The sequence below is a fragment of the Cajanus cajan genome, chromosome 1, assembly GCF_000230855.2.
Source record: "Cajanus cajan strain Asha chromosome 1, NIPB_CcT2T_4, whole genome shotgun sequence".
In the NCBI taxonomy this organism is placed as follows: Eukaryota; Viridiplantae; Streptophyta; class Magnoliopsida; order Fabales; family Fabaceae; genus Cajanus; species Cajanus cajan.
Window position 1 is genome coordinate 83,713,342 of NC_138517.1, and position 19,567 is coordinate 83,732,908.

At 31.2% G+C, this 19,567-nt stretch overlaps 2 protein-coding genes across 2 annotated transcripts; both read right to left on the bottom strand.

The window, feature by feature from the left end:
- Positions 1-337: 337 nt before the first annotated feature.
- Positions 338-5,757, bottom strand: LOC109795450 (transducin family protein / WD-40 repeat family protein). Its single transcript, XM_083065333.1, has 10 exons — positions 5,587-5,757; positions 4,742-5,137; positions 4,466-4,585; positions 4,199-4,276; positions 3,490-3,663; positions 3,013-3,090; positions 1,630-1,805; positions 1,005-1,160; positions 869-929; positions 338-781 (listed from the first exon to the last, which is right to left on the bottom strand). The coding sequence occupies exons 2-10, from the start codon at positions 5,120-5,122 to the stop codon at positions 578-580; spliced, it is 1,428 nt and encodes a 475-aa protein (XP_082921459.1). The 5' UTR covers positions 5,123-5,137; positions 5,587-5,757; the 3' UTR covers positions 338-577.
- Positions 5,758-13,828: 8,071 nt separating this feature from the next.
- On the bottom strand, positions 13,829-18,547 carry LOC109795195 (Major facilitator superfamily protein). Its single transcript, XM_020354631.3, has 18 exons — positions 18,253-18,547; positions 17,962-18,024; positions 17,787-17,876; positions 17,553-17,612; positions 17,259-17,324; positions 16,657-16,722; positions 16,361-16,436; positions 16,200-16,264; positions 16,012-16,104; positions 15,831-15,911; positions 15,657-15,741; positions 15,385-15,431; positions 15,236-15,298; positions 15,083-15,142; positions 14,744-14,797; positions 14,588-14,647; positions 14,296-14,410; positions 13,829-14,209 (listed from the first exon to the last, which is right to left on the bottom strand). Exons 1-18 carry the CDS (start codon positions 18,442-18,444, stop codon positions 14,094-14,096), a joined length of 1,452 nt encoding a protein of 483 aa, XP_020210220.1. The 5' UTR covers positions 18,445-18,547; the 3' UTR covers positions 13,829-14,093.
- Positions 18,548-19,567: the final 1,020 nt, after the last annotated feature.

Here is a 19,567-nt window from a genome sequence, read left to right on the forward strand (position 1 = left end):
TTTTGGCACAGGAGAAAGGTGGAAAAGAGAATTGGGTTGATGAAGGAAAAAGATTAAAAGACAACAACAAAAAGCCACCAACCATATTTCTGGGCCAAGGCCCAAACTCACTGAAGTGAGTCAAACCAAAAACATATTTGGGAGAGAAGATGAAAATTGAGAATGGGAGATTTGTCTTGGCATGGGTTCTGACAATGATCAAGATGCTCCCTTTGTGTACCAAAGAACCGAGAAACAAGAGAATAAAAATGATATTATTTTAATTGAATTGATCTTTAAATTTAATTTTCAATTAGCGTGTATTAATTGTTATGTATTTACGTTAAATACTTGTAAGGAGGGTTTAATAACAACAACAATAATAATAATAATAGCCCAACAACGAATTGGGCTCGTTTAATACATAAGGGGACGACATTTTACATTAAACTAGTATAAATAAATGTAAATTTTTGTGGAGCCCTTTCTATATAGCTGTAGGAAAATAGAAAAGATAAAAGGGAATAGACATAAGTTGCATGTAGGTATAGCAAAATATAATCCAGACACATGTACAAAGAAGATGAGCTACATTACATTACATATAGAGCATATTTCTCCTACGAACTCGACCTGCTCTTTTATTTGGAGGAGCAGGGGCTTCATCACTCCCAGGAAATTCCCACCTAACAATGTCACCATCCCAAGCCGAAGTGATCATCATTGGATAATAAGGGTGCCAACTACAATCTCGTACTGGTGCCTCATGATGATCAAGTTTTGCAACTCTTGCACCACTTACCTATACAGATTATAAATGGATTACATTAACCTAAGTCTTCATACAAATGCAGTAACTGTTAATAAAATATTTGATTAATTTTTTTACCAGGTCATATATGTATACAGAGGAATCACTAGAGCCTGTGTAAATGTACTTTTGACCAGTGCTGCAACAAGAAAATACACAAGATGTCAATCGATGCAAAGAGAACATGGAAGATCATCATAGAAGTACAAGTTACCTATATGAAGGTGAGAAATAACAGCGCACTAACGTACGCAACACTGAGTGGCCTTTATATGTTGCCAATGACTGATCATGGGGATGCTTTAAGTTTCTTGCATATTCAGGGTAATCCATCCACCGGTAGTCCCACTCATCATCTCCAAGGCCCAAACTGTTGGTTTAAGTAATAAACATCATTGTTAAATACACATCACAGACTATAAGAGAAGAAAATAAGAAGAAAAAACAAAATAATTTTTTTCATCAGCTAAAATTAATTTTTTACATAAATTAAAACAAGTTTTCAAAAAGCTAAAAGGAAAGAGCTTTTATAAATTAGCTTATCCATAAGTTAATTTTGACTCAAAGATACCTTTTTTTTCCTTCCTATTTTCTTTTTGTGTTTATGGAAAATATTATCCAAACAAACTCTTAGAGAAACACAATAGAATGGAGTCACTTTTTTTTTATATATATTTTTCCCAATTCTATGCATTCTTTCTTCCCTCTATATATTTATCTCTGAAATACCCTATTCTACCATAAAAGAATTTCAATTATGTTACAGAGAGGGAAACTATGAAATTCATTAGCATAACTCTCAATCTATGTAACTAAGTGCTGGGATAAAACAATTTTACTTTATGGCATTAGAAGACATCTTCCTTATATCCCATAATTTGGTAGTTTGATCTTTTCCATTAGAAATTAAATAACGACCATCCCCACGGCTATCGATGAATGTAATGCCTTCCAAATGTCCCATTAAGATACCAGCTGGTTGCCCTCTGGCGACAAAGCAACGCCTATCCCACACCTGTACAAAGGCACAACAGTCATGAATTTCTTCTATGTGTAATTTCACGCAGAAAAAACAGAGCAATGAATTGAGAAATAAAAGGATTGAAAATTCCAAATCTTAAGAGCTAATTTTAAATCTTATGCTCATTTAATCACGAGCCAGGTCCAAGCTTCAAACAACATTGTTGTCTAACTGATGCAAGCAACGGCATAAATGCAAGCAAATCTAAACAACCAATAAGTCACTAGAGTATAAACATTAGAGGACTCCGATGAACAGTTAACACTTGTATCGTCCAACATTGGGCTCTTTAGATTGTCAAACTTTCTCTTCTCTTCCAGCAATGTAGCTAATCCGTTCTAGAACTAACCAGATACCACATAAAATGCAAGAAACCATCTTCGTTTTTTCTCAAATTAAATACTCTTACAAGCATACTGCACTTTGAGGAATACTCTTACAAGCATACTGCACTTTGAGGAAAGTTCATCTTGAAGAATTTGATTTATTTCAAAGAAAAATACAAATGTATTTCAAATCCCATTTTTGAGGAATACCAATGTAGTTTGCACCAATATATTTCAAAGAAGAAAAAAAAAATCATGAAACAAGCTTAACCTTGGAGAAAATCTATAGATTGGTTTTATTTTAACACTTAAAAAAAGGCCCTTCCACACATTGAATTGTTCTCAGAATCCTTTTTTTTTTTTTTTCTAAAAAATATCAAGATATCCAACGCTTAGATGCTGGTCTTCAAGTTAGTTGAAGTGGGTCCAGAAAAACAAATGAAATTCCAGTATTTCATGAGCTATATGAATTAGAATAATATTTTAGAGTAAAATTTACTACACAATTAAAATAATATTTCAGAGTAAGATTTACTAAACATTTATATAGTATTGCTTCATGACAAGTTACTCCTCAGACATCTGCAGTTCTTCACCATTACGAAAACATATTTGTTTAAGTAAAAAGGATGAAACAGATGAAAACTATATCCTTAGTATTACAAGAAACTCCTAAGTTAATTTGCCATCAACCAAGATCAAATTGCATTACTACCCTTTCATCATAACAGACAAACGGCACTGTTCCCGTGATCAGTACTATAAACTTAACCCACCAATAATGGAATAAAGACATGTATTAAACAAAAATATCACTGCCAAAATAGAAATTTGTGGATATTAACAAATTATTTTAACCAAAATATGAATATTACCTTGCAGAAACTATCATCACTTCCAGAATATATTAGATGGCCAGATTCATCAGCAAAGCAGACAGTGTTAACATCATTCTGCAACATGGAAAGGGCACATCAGATATGACCCACCTGCAATGCTTGCTTGCAAATAAAGGTCCACCTTGATTCACTATATGCCACTTTAAAGTGAAGAACAAATGATTAACATTTAGATACTAATAATTCTACAAAGATCAAGGACCTGGCAGAGAAGATTATTAAGTTCAAAAATTGACTTCCTTAAGGCCTATGCTTCCCCAAAACCCTTAACAGATCCCAAAATGAACCTCGAGACTCAATTTTGAAAGATTCAGGTCAACATATCTAAATGGAGTTTCAGTTATTAAAACGATTTTAAACAGTCAACCAATTTTCAATTATTATTTTAACAGTTTTAAAGTTTTTTTGAATTATTCAAACTAGCAACTAATTATAGCAAAGAATATATAATACCCGATGAGCAGGAATTCTAAGGCTAAGCTTATCTGCTCCAAGATCATATACACAAATTGAGCTATCACTAGTTCCAGCCACAAGCTCTTTCCCATCCGTTGAAAATTTGATAGAGAAAATTCCAAATTCATCCTCATGATCATCGGAAGAGAAATCTAATCCATAATGAATTTCCTGTAATAAAAGAAGGGTTCCTTAATGTAAAGAAAACAATTACTTAATGTGTATGTACACACAGAGAGATGCATACATTACATACATTATATCATAAAATATTTTAGGCTAGAAGCTTAAAGCATAAGAACAAACCTATGTATGCTACTTAATAACTACAGTAAATAAACATATTGGCTGTATCTTTCACAAAGAACATTACAAATTTTCCCATTCTACATGTGAGGTTAGACTGACCTCATCCAGTGACCTACAATTCAACAGTAGTAGGAGCATTTCCATGACAATGTGAAAACCATTTCATTACTTTAAAGATTCGAATTGCTTGGAATAAGGAGTCAACTTTTTCATTATCCACTAGTAACATACAAGGATAACTCAGACTACAATAATTGCAAATAATACAAGTTTCACACAACTAAGAAAAAAAAAACTGTAAATGTAATATCTGCTTACTCCTCTACAATATTATAATAAGCTAGGAAACTATATGTTACGGGCTATTGTGAATGAGTAAGAAATTTCCGATACATACTGTAACATTAGCTATTGACTCTGTTGTACCAGATCCCACTGTGACAATATAGATAACTGGTGACATACTGGCATAAACCTGCAATAATTAACAATTTGTCAAATTAGAGTTGCAAGAAGTTACAAGAAACAAAGAGGTAAATAGCACAGACTTGTATAAGATTCACATTCACAGGCCATGATCAAAATTGGTTATTTATAACAGCAAATTCTTAATCCTAGTAATGTCCATGAATGCTGCCACCATTGGCAATCAACTCAAACTTACAAGATAGAGCTGATCTGGTGAGAGAGATGTATCAGTAATTGTCCACCGTAAGTTTCTAGCAGAAATGTCCTTTTTAACTTTCCAGCCCCGGTCAACATCATAGACCCTGATGTGGCTTCCCTGTTTTATAACAGAGCACAAACAATTAAAAGTGAAGATCTAAAGACCCTTTTTGTACTTGTACAAAACTCTTCAATTTAACAAAATCACCTTCAGCTTCATACATAATTTATGTACACACTAACTTCGACAACATACAATGATAATAGTAATAACCTGGAATCCAGCGATAAAAAGAGAACCATCAGCAGAAAATTGTGAAACATAGGCACGACTTTTCATCCTGTCCACAATCCAAGGACCTTTGGTAGGCAAATAGCGGCTTAAAACATGACATCCATCTGCTGATGAAAATCTCCCTCTTCCAGAATAATTACCTTCTCTAGCAACTATCATTCTCACAGTAGATGCAGGTAACCTCATCCTACCAGGAACAACGCGACCCAAAAGCTCATGGGGACTTGACCTAAGCCTTGTGAGCTGCGCAATTTCATGATCAAGATGACTAACCCTTTCTCCAGCTTTTCCACTTGCACTGGATTCATTACTAGCACCACCATCACTACAAGTACTTTTATTTTTGTTCAACCGACTCATAATTCTCCCTATATCCTGCAAAAGGCGCCATCTCTGGTAAGAAACCCTGAGCCACATGAATTTTTAACCCCACACCAAATACACAAAATATACATAGAATCTAATCATTTTGAACTGTTCCAAACCCAAAATGAGTATCAGCACTAGCATTCAGTGTCAATAGAGAACCCCTTTTCAGTCTCACACTGTGAAGAAGCAAACCAAATGAAATAAAGTAGACCTTTTTGGTTGTGCAACAAAAGGGTAGGTGTCAAAATTGAAGATAACGAAACAACTCAATAGAAAAGGAAGAAACTTTAGTCGAATAATGAGAATTAAAAGGAAAACGAAAATCCGGGCACCAAATGAAACTCAATTCACCATGACTGCAGTGCGAGTTATGAAACAGTTGAAGTAAAAATTGAAATATAAATAAACTCAAAGGGTTTATAGATGATTGAGTAATGAAGATGGAAGAAGGTAACCTGTGATTGTGGGGAAGAAGGCTGTGATTGTGAGTGAAATGAATGAAATATTAAATAAAATATTGGAAAATTGGAATTGTCAAATCCCCTTCGTTTCCTTGCCTTTGCTTCGTTTCTTCCCAATTTGCATACGTACACTTCACATAGCAGCTGTTACAGACTCCCAGGCAGCGTCAACCTTTACTTATTAAATTACTATTAATTAAATGCAGTATCTGATTAAAAAAGGATTTTGCTAATAAAACACTGATTAAGACAGTAATATTTTTTAGAGAAGAAATTAGAGTTTAATCGACAGGTATTGTATTTTTGGTAGAAAACTGTGTTCTATTCATATTGTGCATACGATTCACTGACTTCTATGATAATTATTTTAAGATATTTGATTTTTCATGTTTGAAATTATGTTTTCGAATTATAAATCTCGTGAATTAAGATTTTTAAAAATAATAAATTATATTTGGTTGATTATAAATATTTTTAAAAATATTTATGTATGTTATTTGGTAAGAGAGATGTTAATAATAGATTCTCTAATATATTCTTTTAAGTATATTCTTTTATTAAAATTTATTGAAAAACATAAAAATTGATGGATCTCATACTTTATTAAATAATTCTTTCTTCTGATTTTGTGATTTAAATAAATTATAATCAATAAAGTAGAGTGTATGAAGAGAATTGTATTGTTATGTTCTTTTACTTGACAATCAAAGATTTTACAGTATTAAATAAGAAAATAATGACAACATATATTTTATTGGAGTAAAATTTTTAATTTAACTTAGATTTTCACCTACTTCATAAAAGTAATTTTGTGACAAACATAAAACTATTTTCAAAAATTAATATTTTATAAAAACATTATTTTTAATTAATAAACAAAATAAAACGTAAAAAATATTAACTTTTCCAACTTTGTATAATTGTATTCATGAGAAAGATTAACTAACCCTTGTAAAAGTTACATTATCTATCATTTTGGTTGGCTTAAAAGTTTAAAACCGCATGATTATTAAAATGTAGAAATTATAGTATTAACAATACATTCCCACTCACGAGAGAAACACCAAATAACCACTAGGTTAGCCTAATCATTAGGCTTAGGTGGAGAGGAGTTAGGGTAGTTAGAAGTATGAAGACCCAGATTCAATTCTTATTACGACCATCTTTGTAATCTTTCATATCTTTACAAAAAAAATTGAGAGAAATACCAAATAATAACAATTGTTATATAGTTTAATAATTTTGTATTGAATATGATTTTTATCAATTTAATTGTTACTTTATATTATTTTATATGTTTATGCTAAATTTTATTAAAATTAAAAAAAATAATCAAAATATTCATATTTTAGTATATTTTGAACTATATAACATGTCAATTTTGATCAATATGAATAAGGTATTAAATCATCTTGAATTAATATATATTTTTGTATATATGATTTATGAGTAAAAAACTTTCGATCTAATGATAAGTTTAAGAAAATAATCACTTAATTGAATATTATTGACTGGTATAATACTTTATAAAAGTTGTATCAATATCTTTTGACCTTTCTCCATATAAAGAAAGATGAGAGATTCACTTACTTTAAGAGAATTCAATAACTCATATTATTAATCAAATTTCAATAATCCAACCATTGAATTAAAAGTTCTTAATACATAGATCAAGTCTACAAAATTTTAAAAACTTAAAAAACTATTTTATATTTTGTTTTATTAATTCAAATCAACATATAAAATATTTTTATGATTATCCATCAATTTGAATTAATGAAATAAAATATCAAATAATTTTATATTTTTTTTAAAAACTTGCAGACTTGATCTATACATTATAATTGAATCATATAAATTTGATATAAAACATGAGTTATTGAGTAAGTAAGTTTAGTTAAACTTACTCTTAGACTAAATAAATCTCTCATATATATATATATATATATATATAATATATATATATATATATATATATATATACACATACATACATATATATACAAGAAATCAAATGATATCAGTGTAAGTTTTGATATATATGAATGACATTTTATATCATCTTAGATTAATATAAAATTTTGTATATATGATTCGCAAGTAGAAAATTTTCAATCTAATGATAAGTTTTGAAAAAATTACATTCAATTAAAAGTTATTGAACGATGTAATGATTGATAAAAGTTTTATATTGTTGTTTGAATCCTATATATATGTATGTATAGAGAAAATATGAAATAACATCTCTTATATTATTTAAGTTATTGGTTAAGGTTTATACACTTACGAATTAGATAATATATTTTTATTCCCATAAATATAGAAATATTTTTATGCCTTATAAAAAAATCATTTTCTCTTTATCCTTACATTTTAAATGTTTCACATGTATTAATTGTACTTTATGAAAAAAAATACTTCACAAAAAAACATTTACCATTTTAGTATAATTTTTATGGAAATAGAGATTACATATAAAACACATTTTTATAAATAAAATACTATAAAAGAATAATATGATTAAATTATATTTTTTATCCTTAATTTATTTCTTAGATTTATTTTGATTTTTTATTTATTAAAATATTTATTTTAATATTTTATTTTTTATATTTGGATCGATTTACTTAGTTTCAAACAAATATTTTCAATTTGCCACATATTTTTGAATCAATTTTTTATTGATTCAATGTGAAACTTATATTATTATATTCACATATATAAAAATTATAAAATTAAATTAAAGCTTAAATCAAAAAAATTATAAATATAATAAAAATCATGTAAAAAATATATCCTACAAACAATTAAAAAAAATGTGAAATTAAATATTTTAAAAAAATGATTTTTTACTTATTTTTTATATATATTTTTACCATGTTTATGACACACTTTAATTTGAATTGCATCTGTAATCAATAGTTTTCAAGTAATTAATCTAATAAAATGAGTTTTAAGTTTTAAATTGGTCAAGAAAATGATTTACAATCATATAAATGAAAAATCATTGTTTTAAAGAGATCAAATCGACTCAAAATAAATAAATAAAATATTAAAATAAATATTTTAAAAATAAAAAAAGTAAAATAAATTTTAAAATTAAGATAAATGACTAAAAAGTATAATTTAGCCCAATAATATTACATTATTCTATCATATATTTTTATTCTTAATCTTGTAATACTTTTCTGTTCCTGTGTAGGATACACACTCTAATTATCCTTGTTGTAGCGGGTCTGATCCTGGGTCTCGGTCTTCTCGTTCCTATCCGGGTAGTCCGATGTGAGGGGGGTGTGCCTGCAAAGACACTCCAACGCTAAAGTAAGTGCTCGGCGTAATAAATGCGGTAGTTGAAAAATTAAATACATACCTCGTTGGGGTTCTATTTATAGTAGTTCTTGTTGGGCCGTGATTAGGGACTGGGCCCCAGAAAATTAGGGGTCTAATCCTATGCATTATGTTAATTAATCTCTCCGTAACCATCTTGACGAGGGTGACGAACTCGGCCGACCCTGCCGACACGTTTCGCCCCATCTGGGGAGTGATCAGCGGGTTCGGGTATTCGGTCTAAGTAACGGTCTCGGGTATTCAGACGGGTCGGCCACCATACGGTATACAACCCCCGCAGCGTCGAGGATGAGAAAAGATGAAGACGGTATAAAAAACATGGTGGCGTGGTGTCCGGTGTTGGAGAATGAGGGTTGCGTAGGTGTATCTCGAGGCCTTGTCTGGATGATGCTTGGGCCATGACCTTAACCATGAGGTTAAGCCGAGGCCTTTGGCCTTAGCCATGTGAGGCCAAGCCGAGGCCTTTTGCGGGCGGTCTAGGCCGAGGCCTTAACCATGAGGTTAAGCCGGGGCCTTTTCCGGGCGATGTCTAGGCCGAGACCTTAACCATGTGAGGTCAAGTCGAGGCTTTTTGCGGGCGGTCCAGGCCGAGGCCTTAACTATGAGGTTAAGCCGGGGTCGTTTCCAGGCAATGTCTAGGCCGAGACCTTAACCATGTGAAGTCAAGTCGAGGCTTTTTGCAGGCGGTCTAGGCCGAGACCTTAACCATGAGGTTAAGCCGAGAACTTGGACGCGAGAGCTTGCGTCGGGGCTTCGAATAATTGGGATTTACCCCGAGACCTCGGTTGGTGTGGCCTACCACGTTGGCTGTAGCGGTTACAGGCCCAACGGTTACTAAATCTAGGCCGTTGGATGATATAGATCGAACAGTCGAGGCTCGAGGGCGTCTTTTCACCTCCCCCATTTACCTTGCCTATAAATAGGGGGGGTTGGACGTGAAAATTTACGCGCTGTAAATTTTCCGAACTCTCTCGAGATTACATTCTTCCGAACAACCAGAGCAAGGTAAAATTTTGTATTTTTTAATTTTAGCAATAAATGGATAAAGGCTAAATTTCGGCTAGCAGTTGGACGTCTTCGGAGGCGTCTGGTGCTTCATCAGATAAAGAGGGGTCGGCTTCAAGTGAAATATCAAGGTTACCACTGCTGCAGTGCGAAGTTGTCTTCCCTTCCGATCATCCCGAACAAGAGGACAACGGGGATGAGGTGGTCGAGGTGTCGCCTCCAACGACGTTGGCCGTGGCCTTGGCACGAGCAACCGAGGTGGATGACCGAGGTGTAGATCGAGTTGGTCAACCAAACCCACATGCGTTGCGAGTTGACGTAAGCGGGGATGAACTGGAGGTGGTCGGCGATGCACGAGGCAAGAGAGTTGTCGGACCGAGTACTGGGGTCAGGGCACGGATCGACTATGGAACTGTGGAACTGCCTGGTTATGAGTGGGTCGACGGGGAGGTCGACATTTATCTTTTGAAGTTGTCCGACCAAGGATTGTTAGACACATTTGTGTCTTTGGAAAACTGTTTCGGGAGTGGGGAGGACCAGTTTTCGCTACTTGCCGAGGCATGTATGGATGACGGGCCGGAGACTGACTTTGTATTTTTGGAGTCGGGGAACGATGAGGACGACTACTTCTACGCCTAAATGTGCTGGTTCGTAGACCTCGGTGTTCAGCTACCCTTTGACGATTTTCAAATGGGGGTTCTTCGAGTGCTCAACGTGGCCCCGACTCAGTTGCATCCGAATGCGTGGGCCGCGATGCAAGCGTTTCGGAATCTATGCTTGTGTTTGGGTCTAACCCCCCGACCCCTGGCTTTTCTCTATTATTATACCAGTCGTCCGAGCAAGCCGGTGAAGTGGGTGTCGTTGTCTCGGGTGCCGAAGCGAGGGTTTCTCCGAGCCTTCACCTCCTCTTATAAAGGGTTTAAGAATGGGTTCTTCAAGGTTCGCTGGGGGTCGGAGATGAAGATTTGTTTTTATGACCAAGAAGGCGCCCCACTATTTCCCTTTTATTGGACGAAGCGCCCGACGCGTTACGAAGCGATGCCCGCGTCTAAACTCCCTGCCGAGCATAAGGAAATTGTGGACCTATTAGACCAGCTGCCGAAAGGCCTGCCTGTCCGAGGCCTTTTGGACATATTTGAAACGTCTCATTTTGAGATGGCCTTGCTAGGTATGCGTGCTAAGATTCGGTTGCTTAATCAGTTTTTAAATTGATGTTAAGATTTACTTTGTTGCAGGTTTAATGGCCGGAGGTAAGCTAGACGTGACCGCTATGCTCGGGAAGAGGGCGAAAGATGCGAAGGCCAGTGAGCAAGTTCCCCCGGCCCAGCCCCGCCGACACGTTTCGCCCTATCTGGGGAGTGATCGGCGGGTTCGGGTATTCGGTCTAAGTCACGATCTCGGGTATTCGGACGGGTCGGCCACCATACGGTATATTTTCTAAACGAAGAAAATATTAAACATTTTTTAGATATTCGTTATTTTATTTTAAAATTAATATTTTTTATAAATATTTAAATGATTAATAGTATTAAAAGACAACTTAGAAATTATAAAATATTTAATAAATAGATTATAATATTCTTCTAAACGGAGAAAGTATTAAATATTTTATCTTTAAATCAATTTTTTTTTATAAAATATTAAAATGATATATTATAAAACATATCTTTCTCAATTAGATAATACTTATTAAATGCATATTCTTCTAAATGGATAACGTATTAAATATTTTGATTTTAAATTAATATTTTTTAAAATAGTAAAATGAGGTATTATAAAAATATTTTAATTAGAAAATAATCAACCCATCAACTCATATATATTAAACATGAACCGCTATATCATAAAGGAATATTTTTAAGAATTTTTCTTTGATGATAGAGTTTTTAGAGACTTTTTAAAACTTTTATCTAATTCAATTTTTAATTATCACAATTATTTATGAGTTAAATTTTAATATTTTAAAATAAATCATAAATAAATAAAAATAATATTACACTACCATATAAATTATTTATCATAAATCTAAAATATAGTTTATATGTTGTTGTCAAAAACATAGAAAAGTATATGTTTAAAAATATATCTTTATACAAATTTTAAATATGATTTATATATTCAAACATAGTATTTATTTGTATATATAACTTATTATAAATTTTAGTTATATATAATAAATATTTAACATGTACATTGTACAAGTTAGAATACTAGTTAATTACAAATAAATGTGTTAAAATATGAAACATTTAATCTTTATTTTTAAGTAAAAAGAATTAATAAAGTATAATAATTTTATTTAATAAGGGAGGGATATGATGTTAAATTAACTTTTATCAATTATTAAACTGTTCAATAATTTTATATTATATGTGATTTTTTAAAACTTATCATTTGGATTGAAAGTTCTTCACTTTTAAATTATATATAAAAAAATTGATATTACTTTAAGATGATTTGATACCTCATTCATATAGATCAAAATTGATGTAATATATATTTTAAAACATACTAAAATATGAATAATTTGATTACCTTTAAATTGTTGTTCAATTTAAAAAAAAATTGACATAAACATACAAAAATGTGATATAAAGTTATAATTAAATGCTTAGATAAAAAAATTACATAATATATGAAATTATTAAACGGTATAATAATTGATAAAAATTATATCGATATCATTTAATTTTTCCTCTATTTAATAATACTCATAAAATACTTGTTAGTTAAATGTATTATTTCAAATCATGTGAAATTTGATATATAATCTTGAGTATAATATCACATAATTTAATAGTTAGATAGATTAAATTTACATTTCACAAAAAGTTATTAAAAATATAAGATTTAGTGCAAGTTTTTTAGACTTACATCTAGTATTAACGAATCCTGGCTCATATATATTACCGATGATTACATTACTTAATAACTTTCAATTAAATGTGAATTTTGTCGATTCGATCGTTAAATTATAACTTCATATCTTCTTGTATGTGTATATCAAATTTTGTTAAAATTAAACAACAATTTAAAGATAAAAAAAGTATTTATATTTTAGTATATTTTGAAATGTATTATATACATCAATTTTTTCTATAAGAATGATGTATCAAATCATATTTGATTAATATAAAATTTTGTATATATAATCTAGAAGTAAGGAATTTTGAATTTAATGATAAGTTTTGAAATATTCACATTTAATTAAAAGTTATTAAATTTTGTAATAGTTGGTAAAAATTACACACACATAAAATCATTTTATATGATTATTTGAATTAATAAAATAAAATATCAAATAATTTTAAATTTTTTTAAAAATTTACAGACTTGATTTATGGTTTAAAAACTTTAAATTTCAATGGTTAGATTGTTAAAATTTAATGTAGAATATGAGTTATTGAATGAAATAAGTTTAGATAAACTTACCCTCTTAATAAATGAATCCCTCCCATAAGGAAAAAATGTTTCATGATGAATTTGAAAAATTATTTTCCCTCTGTCTTATTTTTCCTCTAAAACAAACGTACAGAAATATATCATGTCCATTATATTTTTCCCCTTCCTATTTCGTCCCACTACCAAACAGGATTTTTAATTTTCATACCAGTTATGCGACAAGTAGAAAAAAAACGCAAGTTTTCACATAATTTATTTATTTTTAATCCGTAAAATGTCATAGCCTTCTTCCTTATATTAGAACCTCAACACGTCTCTATCCACCTGTTCGAAGTTCGAGCTACTCATCAAGAAGCTTAGGTGAATTTTTCCAAAAGCATTTTTAGTCACAACCTGAAGAAGCTACGTACAGCCACAGGTGGATTATTTTTTGTATACTAAACAACAAATCCATTAAAGAAAATTAGAAGAGGCAGAGGCAGAGTGTTACAGAATGTATATTATTTTTCTTATCAAATAAGCTAATAATACGTTGTTATTATTATTTTTATGGATAAAAAAATGAATATGGCAACTTCTGTTATTTTATGCCTTGAAGGTCCTAAATGGATCTAAAAGAATTTGATAAATGATGCTAATGAATAATGATTTTGCATGGTCCTTCTCTGCTTTTTTGCTTGAACTCTCCACTTCAAATAGATGATTAAGATGTTGAATTAATGAACTCCATTATTTCGATATTTTCTCTATGAACTAATGCAAGCCTGGATCTCTTCCAAAGTTTTTCCTTTGGTTTCTGGGACTAGTTTTGCTACAAATAGAATAGTTGAGAGGGAACATCCAGCATACAAGAAAAAAGTACCTGCCCCAAAAAAACAATATTAGCACATTTCACTAACTATAGTCAGATTATCTGTGTTTCTTTCTATAATTCTATTACGTGCTTACCAGGAGAACTCCAGCTCATAAGAAAGTTGAAAGTATATGAAACTATCCAAGCTCCTAACCAAGACACCAAAACCACCAAGCTTCCAGCAGTTCCCTTCAAATGAATGGGAAAGATCTGAAATATGAAAAATAGTTTTAGATAAATAACCCTTCATAAGTAGTAGCTTGAAATGTTACATCACTTACAAAGAACTTTTTTTTAAACAAATATTGATAGCTACCATTTCAATGTTGACAAGCTTTTCTTTAGCTATATATAACATTATAAATTTTGCTGACAAATGATACATACCTCAGACATTATCACCCATGGAACTGGTCCCATTCCAATTGAAAATGCTGCTATGTAGATCTGATCACAGTAAGATTCAGAAGATAGGAGAACCTCAGGTCAAACTAGAATTTGAGAGAAAAATAAGGGGGATAAATATTGCATAAGAAAACTCACCAACACACCAGCAACCGCTAAGGTAGGTACCCACTCAAGCAATAAACTTTGGTCCTGATCCATTAAGTCGTAAAGACGAATTTTAGAATAAAGACACACACATACACAATGTATGGAGAAAACATCAGGACAAAACTGAAGTACAAGAACATATGTATGATTGGTAATATCCTCTAAACAAAATTGAAATTTTACTTTGGTAATTAGTTTTTTATATTTAATGAATCCTTTATTATACACATATTACCAAAGTGAAACTTCAATCTTATTGGAAAACAATATCAATAGTATCTATACCTAAATTTCATCCAAAATATACATTTTATACTGAAAACTTGCCTTGAGAAAGAAAGCAATTCCGGCAACAAAACAACCTAAGAATGTCCCAGTTGCGGAAATCTGCATGTTTACAAGGATTTTTGTTAAGCATCAAATTTTTATTCCATTTTTTTTAGTTGGCCTTGATAAATAATTGCTTGCAAATAAATTTACCATTGTAAGAGGTTTTCTTCCAGACTTATCCATCAAAATGGCTCCCAATGCAGTAAATGGGACCTGTCATTCATTGTATCAGATCAAGTTCAAATAGAATAATGTAGCACATGATTAACCTATGAGAAATCAGTAGAATGATCAACTACCTGCATACAAGCATATGCTATGGTGCCCGCTTTTCCTGAAGAAAGTCCTGCAAATTCAACACTTATAATATTAAAAGAGTTTAATGGTCATATATTGATAATATAAAGTAATTTTACCCTATCAACTAATCAGATATCACTGTTGATATATATATATATATATATATATATATATATATATATATATTTTACTTATTTATTAAAATATGACAAACAGTAGAAACATGTATCTTTTGATTTTCCATAATCACTATGAATTTCTTCTCACTTACCAGCTGCTACAAAAGTCTCGCCTGTATAGAATCCTATGCCATTAATTCCAATAGATTGTTGACATACCATTAACCCGACTCCAATCTGAAATTGTGACAAACAAATAATTTAGATCCTTTGAGTAATTATGTAACATTGTCATTGAATTTCTGCTAGAGAAGTGTGTTACTCACAACTACAGAGCGCACATATTTGCTTTGGAACAAATCCAACAGCTTAGTCTTAGGAAGGCTTTGAAGAGTTTCAATAGAATCCTATTTATCACAAAATAAGTCAGATCAACTCATCAAACATGTCAAATTGTTTGGAAATTTCTTTGAAGGTTTTCAATCAGTTAAAAGAGCTTGGAAGTACCAGAATTTCAGCAGCTTCATAAGAAATATCTACATCTTTACCCCTAAGTCTCCTTAAAGCTAGTTGAAATTCTTTTTCACGGCCAACCTTTGCCTAAAAAAATACATACATATATATAGTTTAGTAACTTTCATTGCAATATTTTTCTTATACATTTGGTTCTTAGATTCTAAATGAATAATGCTTACCAGCCATCTGGGGGACTCGGGGATAAAGCACAAACCAACCAGCAAGCAAATGCAAGGCACTAGCCCTTCAAAGTTCAAACCAAGACAACAGTTATACCTTTCTACTCATAATTTGTTACACCATAGGCTATATTTAAAACCTAATGTTATATTGTACTTACCAGCTAGTGCAAGTTCTCTCCAGTTTATGACACTTCCTATTAAGAATGAGACTGACGCTCCAGTAACAATCAAAAGCTGCAAAACAATCAATGACTCAGTCTAAATTCAACTAAATGATGCTTAGAGTCCGTTTGGAAAATAAGTTTTTGAGAGTCTCTTTACCGAAAAGTGCTCATTGTTTTCAGTAAAAAAAAGCTCTCATCAGAAGCTCTTCAAAATATGAATCTAAACAGACTCTTAACTTTTAATGTTAATCAAAGAACAGAATACAAAATAATTCTTAATACTCCCTCACCTGATTTGTTGTTGCAAGTCCTCCTCGAAGATTTTTGGGTGCTATTTCTGCTATATATACGGGAACCTGTTCCATTTTACTGATTTTTGTTAGATAAATTATAGTGAAGAAGCAAAATTTATATATATATAGAGAGGAAGATCGAGTTAGTCTACTTAGACTTACTTCACTCAATAATTCATATTCTACATCAAATTTTAACTATTTAACCATTAAATTAAAAATTCTTAATATATAAATTAAGTTTGCATAATTTTAAAAATTTTGAAAATTATGTGATACTCCGATTTATTAATTCAAATTGATGAATTATTCTAAAACATTTTGTACGTTGATTTGTATTAGTGAAATAAAATATTAAATAATTTTTAAATTTTTTAAAAATTTATAAACTTTTTATATATTAAATATTTTTAATTTAACAGTTTTAGATCATTGAAATTTAATATAAAATATTAATTATTAAGTGAAATAAGTTTTTGAAATAAGTGAATTCATTTTATATATATATATATAACTATTTAAGTTAGATGACACGTGCCTAAACTTCATGAATGAATATAAATAAAAGTTTGTGGTTTTGAAAATTAGATACCACATACCACGTATGAGATAACTCCAATGCCATACCCTGTGCAAAACCTTCCCAAGTCAAGTGAGGAAGAGCCCTGCAGTAGATAGAATAGCATAATTGAACCTATTTTCTAGTATTTGGGTCTAATAGTCATGGACAATAAGTGTACAATTTTACGATATCAATCGATCAGAAATCATCATTAATGTAACTTTTAAAGTAATTATTTTAAAATTCAACAAATAAAACTATTTTACATTATATTTTTCAATAAATTCTATTAGTATGAAGTTTGAACACATATTGTGCAGAATATGAATACCTTTGAGAAAAAGACAGCTAACCACCCTGTAATGCAAAATCCTGTTGAAATCCTCATTGCCTGTTTCCCATGGAAAGTAATACTTATTAACATGGAAAAACCATAATACACGGTTCAAAACATATAGCAATTCTAGAGTAGACATTGTATAGGCACAACCACTTTAAAGCCGAAGATAATGTTAAAATAACTTCAACACAAGACTTATTTATTAGACATTTAGATTTCACATACCCCTTTCCGGCCAATGAAATCCGTAATCCTGCCACTGGTTATAGCCCCAAGCATTGCACCAATGGTCACTAAAGAACCAAACAAGGAAAACTACCAATCCCAAATAAAAAAATCAGAACAGAAATTAGTATATAAATATCAATGAGAAGGGAACATTAGAAATTAGAATACTAACCTCGGCGAGGGATAGATTAAGATCTGCCCTGATAGCAGCTTGAGTGGGTGCTGAATAGCCCACCTGCCAAAATAATAACTTCAGCTAATAAACATTTAAACTTATATTTGTTTATTTTTGTGTTTTTTGGTTGGGTTCCTGACCAAGAAAATGAGTACATTTAGTGAACTGTATTTTCAGAAATGTCACTTGTTTTTTTTATTTTCAGTTGCCACAATTTTGTCACTAAAACATACAAGCCAACGTAGACCGTGTGCCAATTATAATGTTATTGTGCTTAAAGATACTTACACAAGTTCCAAATGTGAAAGAACCACAAACAGCAACAAGCGTGCTAAGCAAAACCATTCCAATGGATCCATTTTCCACATTTTTATCTGCTTCATAAGCAGCCTCCTCTGGTTGAATGAAGGGTTCTTGCAAACACTGAAGACCATTATTGGCTTCTCCACTCTCTACATCCTTGTGTTGCTCAATTGCCATTTTCTTAAAACTAGAAACAATGGCCTCAAAAAGACGGTGTCAACAAAAGAATTTAGAGAGCGATATTATGTTGTGAAAGGAGAACATGCAAAAGCATGGTGTGTTGGAGCGTATTTATATTGCATGTAGCACAGCAGAATTTTGGACACATGTTTCCAATGTTGTCCTGATACTGTTCATTGAGAAATAGAGGGAATTAAGGGCATGGTATGGTAAAGCTGACAAGCTGTCAAATTATAGATATGTCTTAAGAAAATAAACTTAAGTTAACTCAATCGTACAATTATTATAGATATATTATTAGTCAATCTAAAATCTTTAACACATTTATCATTTTAGAATATATATCTCGAATGTGAAATTTAGATGATTAAATATCTACATATATATTATCTAATAACAATTTGATAGTGGTTGAAATATGTCCTAATTAAAACAATATGTAAAGGGCACGTGGGCATGTAGCTGTCATCGATGTGGATGGTACAAGAGGCCAATCTTAGAGCCTTTAATTTCCTTAGAGGAAGGGATTAGAAGGTCCAAGTTGTTGGTAAACAAGTTGCAAGGGAAGTGTATGATTGCCCTTTGTTTATTCATCTTGCCTTACGTGGTTCCTACTTGGATGGGGCAATAGCAAGCTATACATCAAATATAATATGTTTGTCATACTAGGCTGCAACTTTTAGAATCCATTCCATATTTCCATGGTTTTGGGTTTACAATGATTGAGCACATGCATGTAAATGCGTGCCGTTAGAAATGTGTTCTCTTCTGTCGACAAATTATATTTAATTACTTAGTAACAACATGTGGACACTTTTTTTACAACATATGTGGACTCTTTTTTTTTTCAAAGAAAATGTTAATTAATAATGTGTTTACCGAAGTAAAAGAAAAAATATTTTATTGAAAAATATATTTGTACAATTTTTTTTTCTAATTTTATTATAATTTTAAGGAAAATTTTCTATTTATTGATTTTTTTAATTAGTGTCCTAAGGATACTAGTTATAAAGATTTTTTTAATAAAAAATAGAACTTCTTTTCATTAAGTTGATCTTAAATGAAGCATAAATTTAATTATTGTATAACATAAGAAAATTACTTACATTACATAAATATT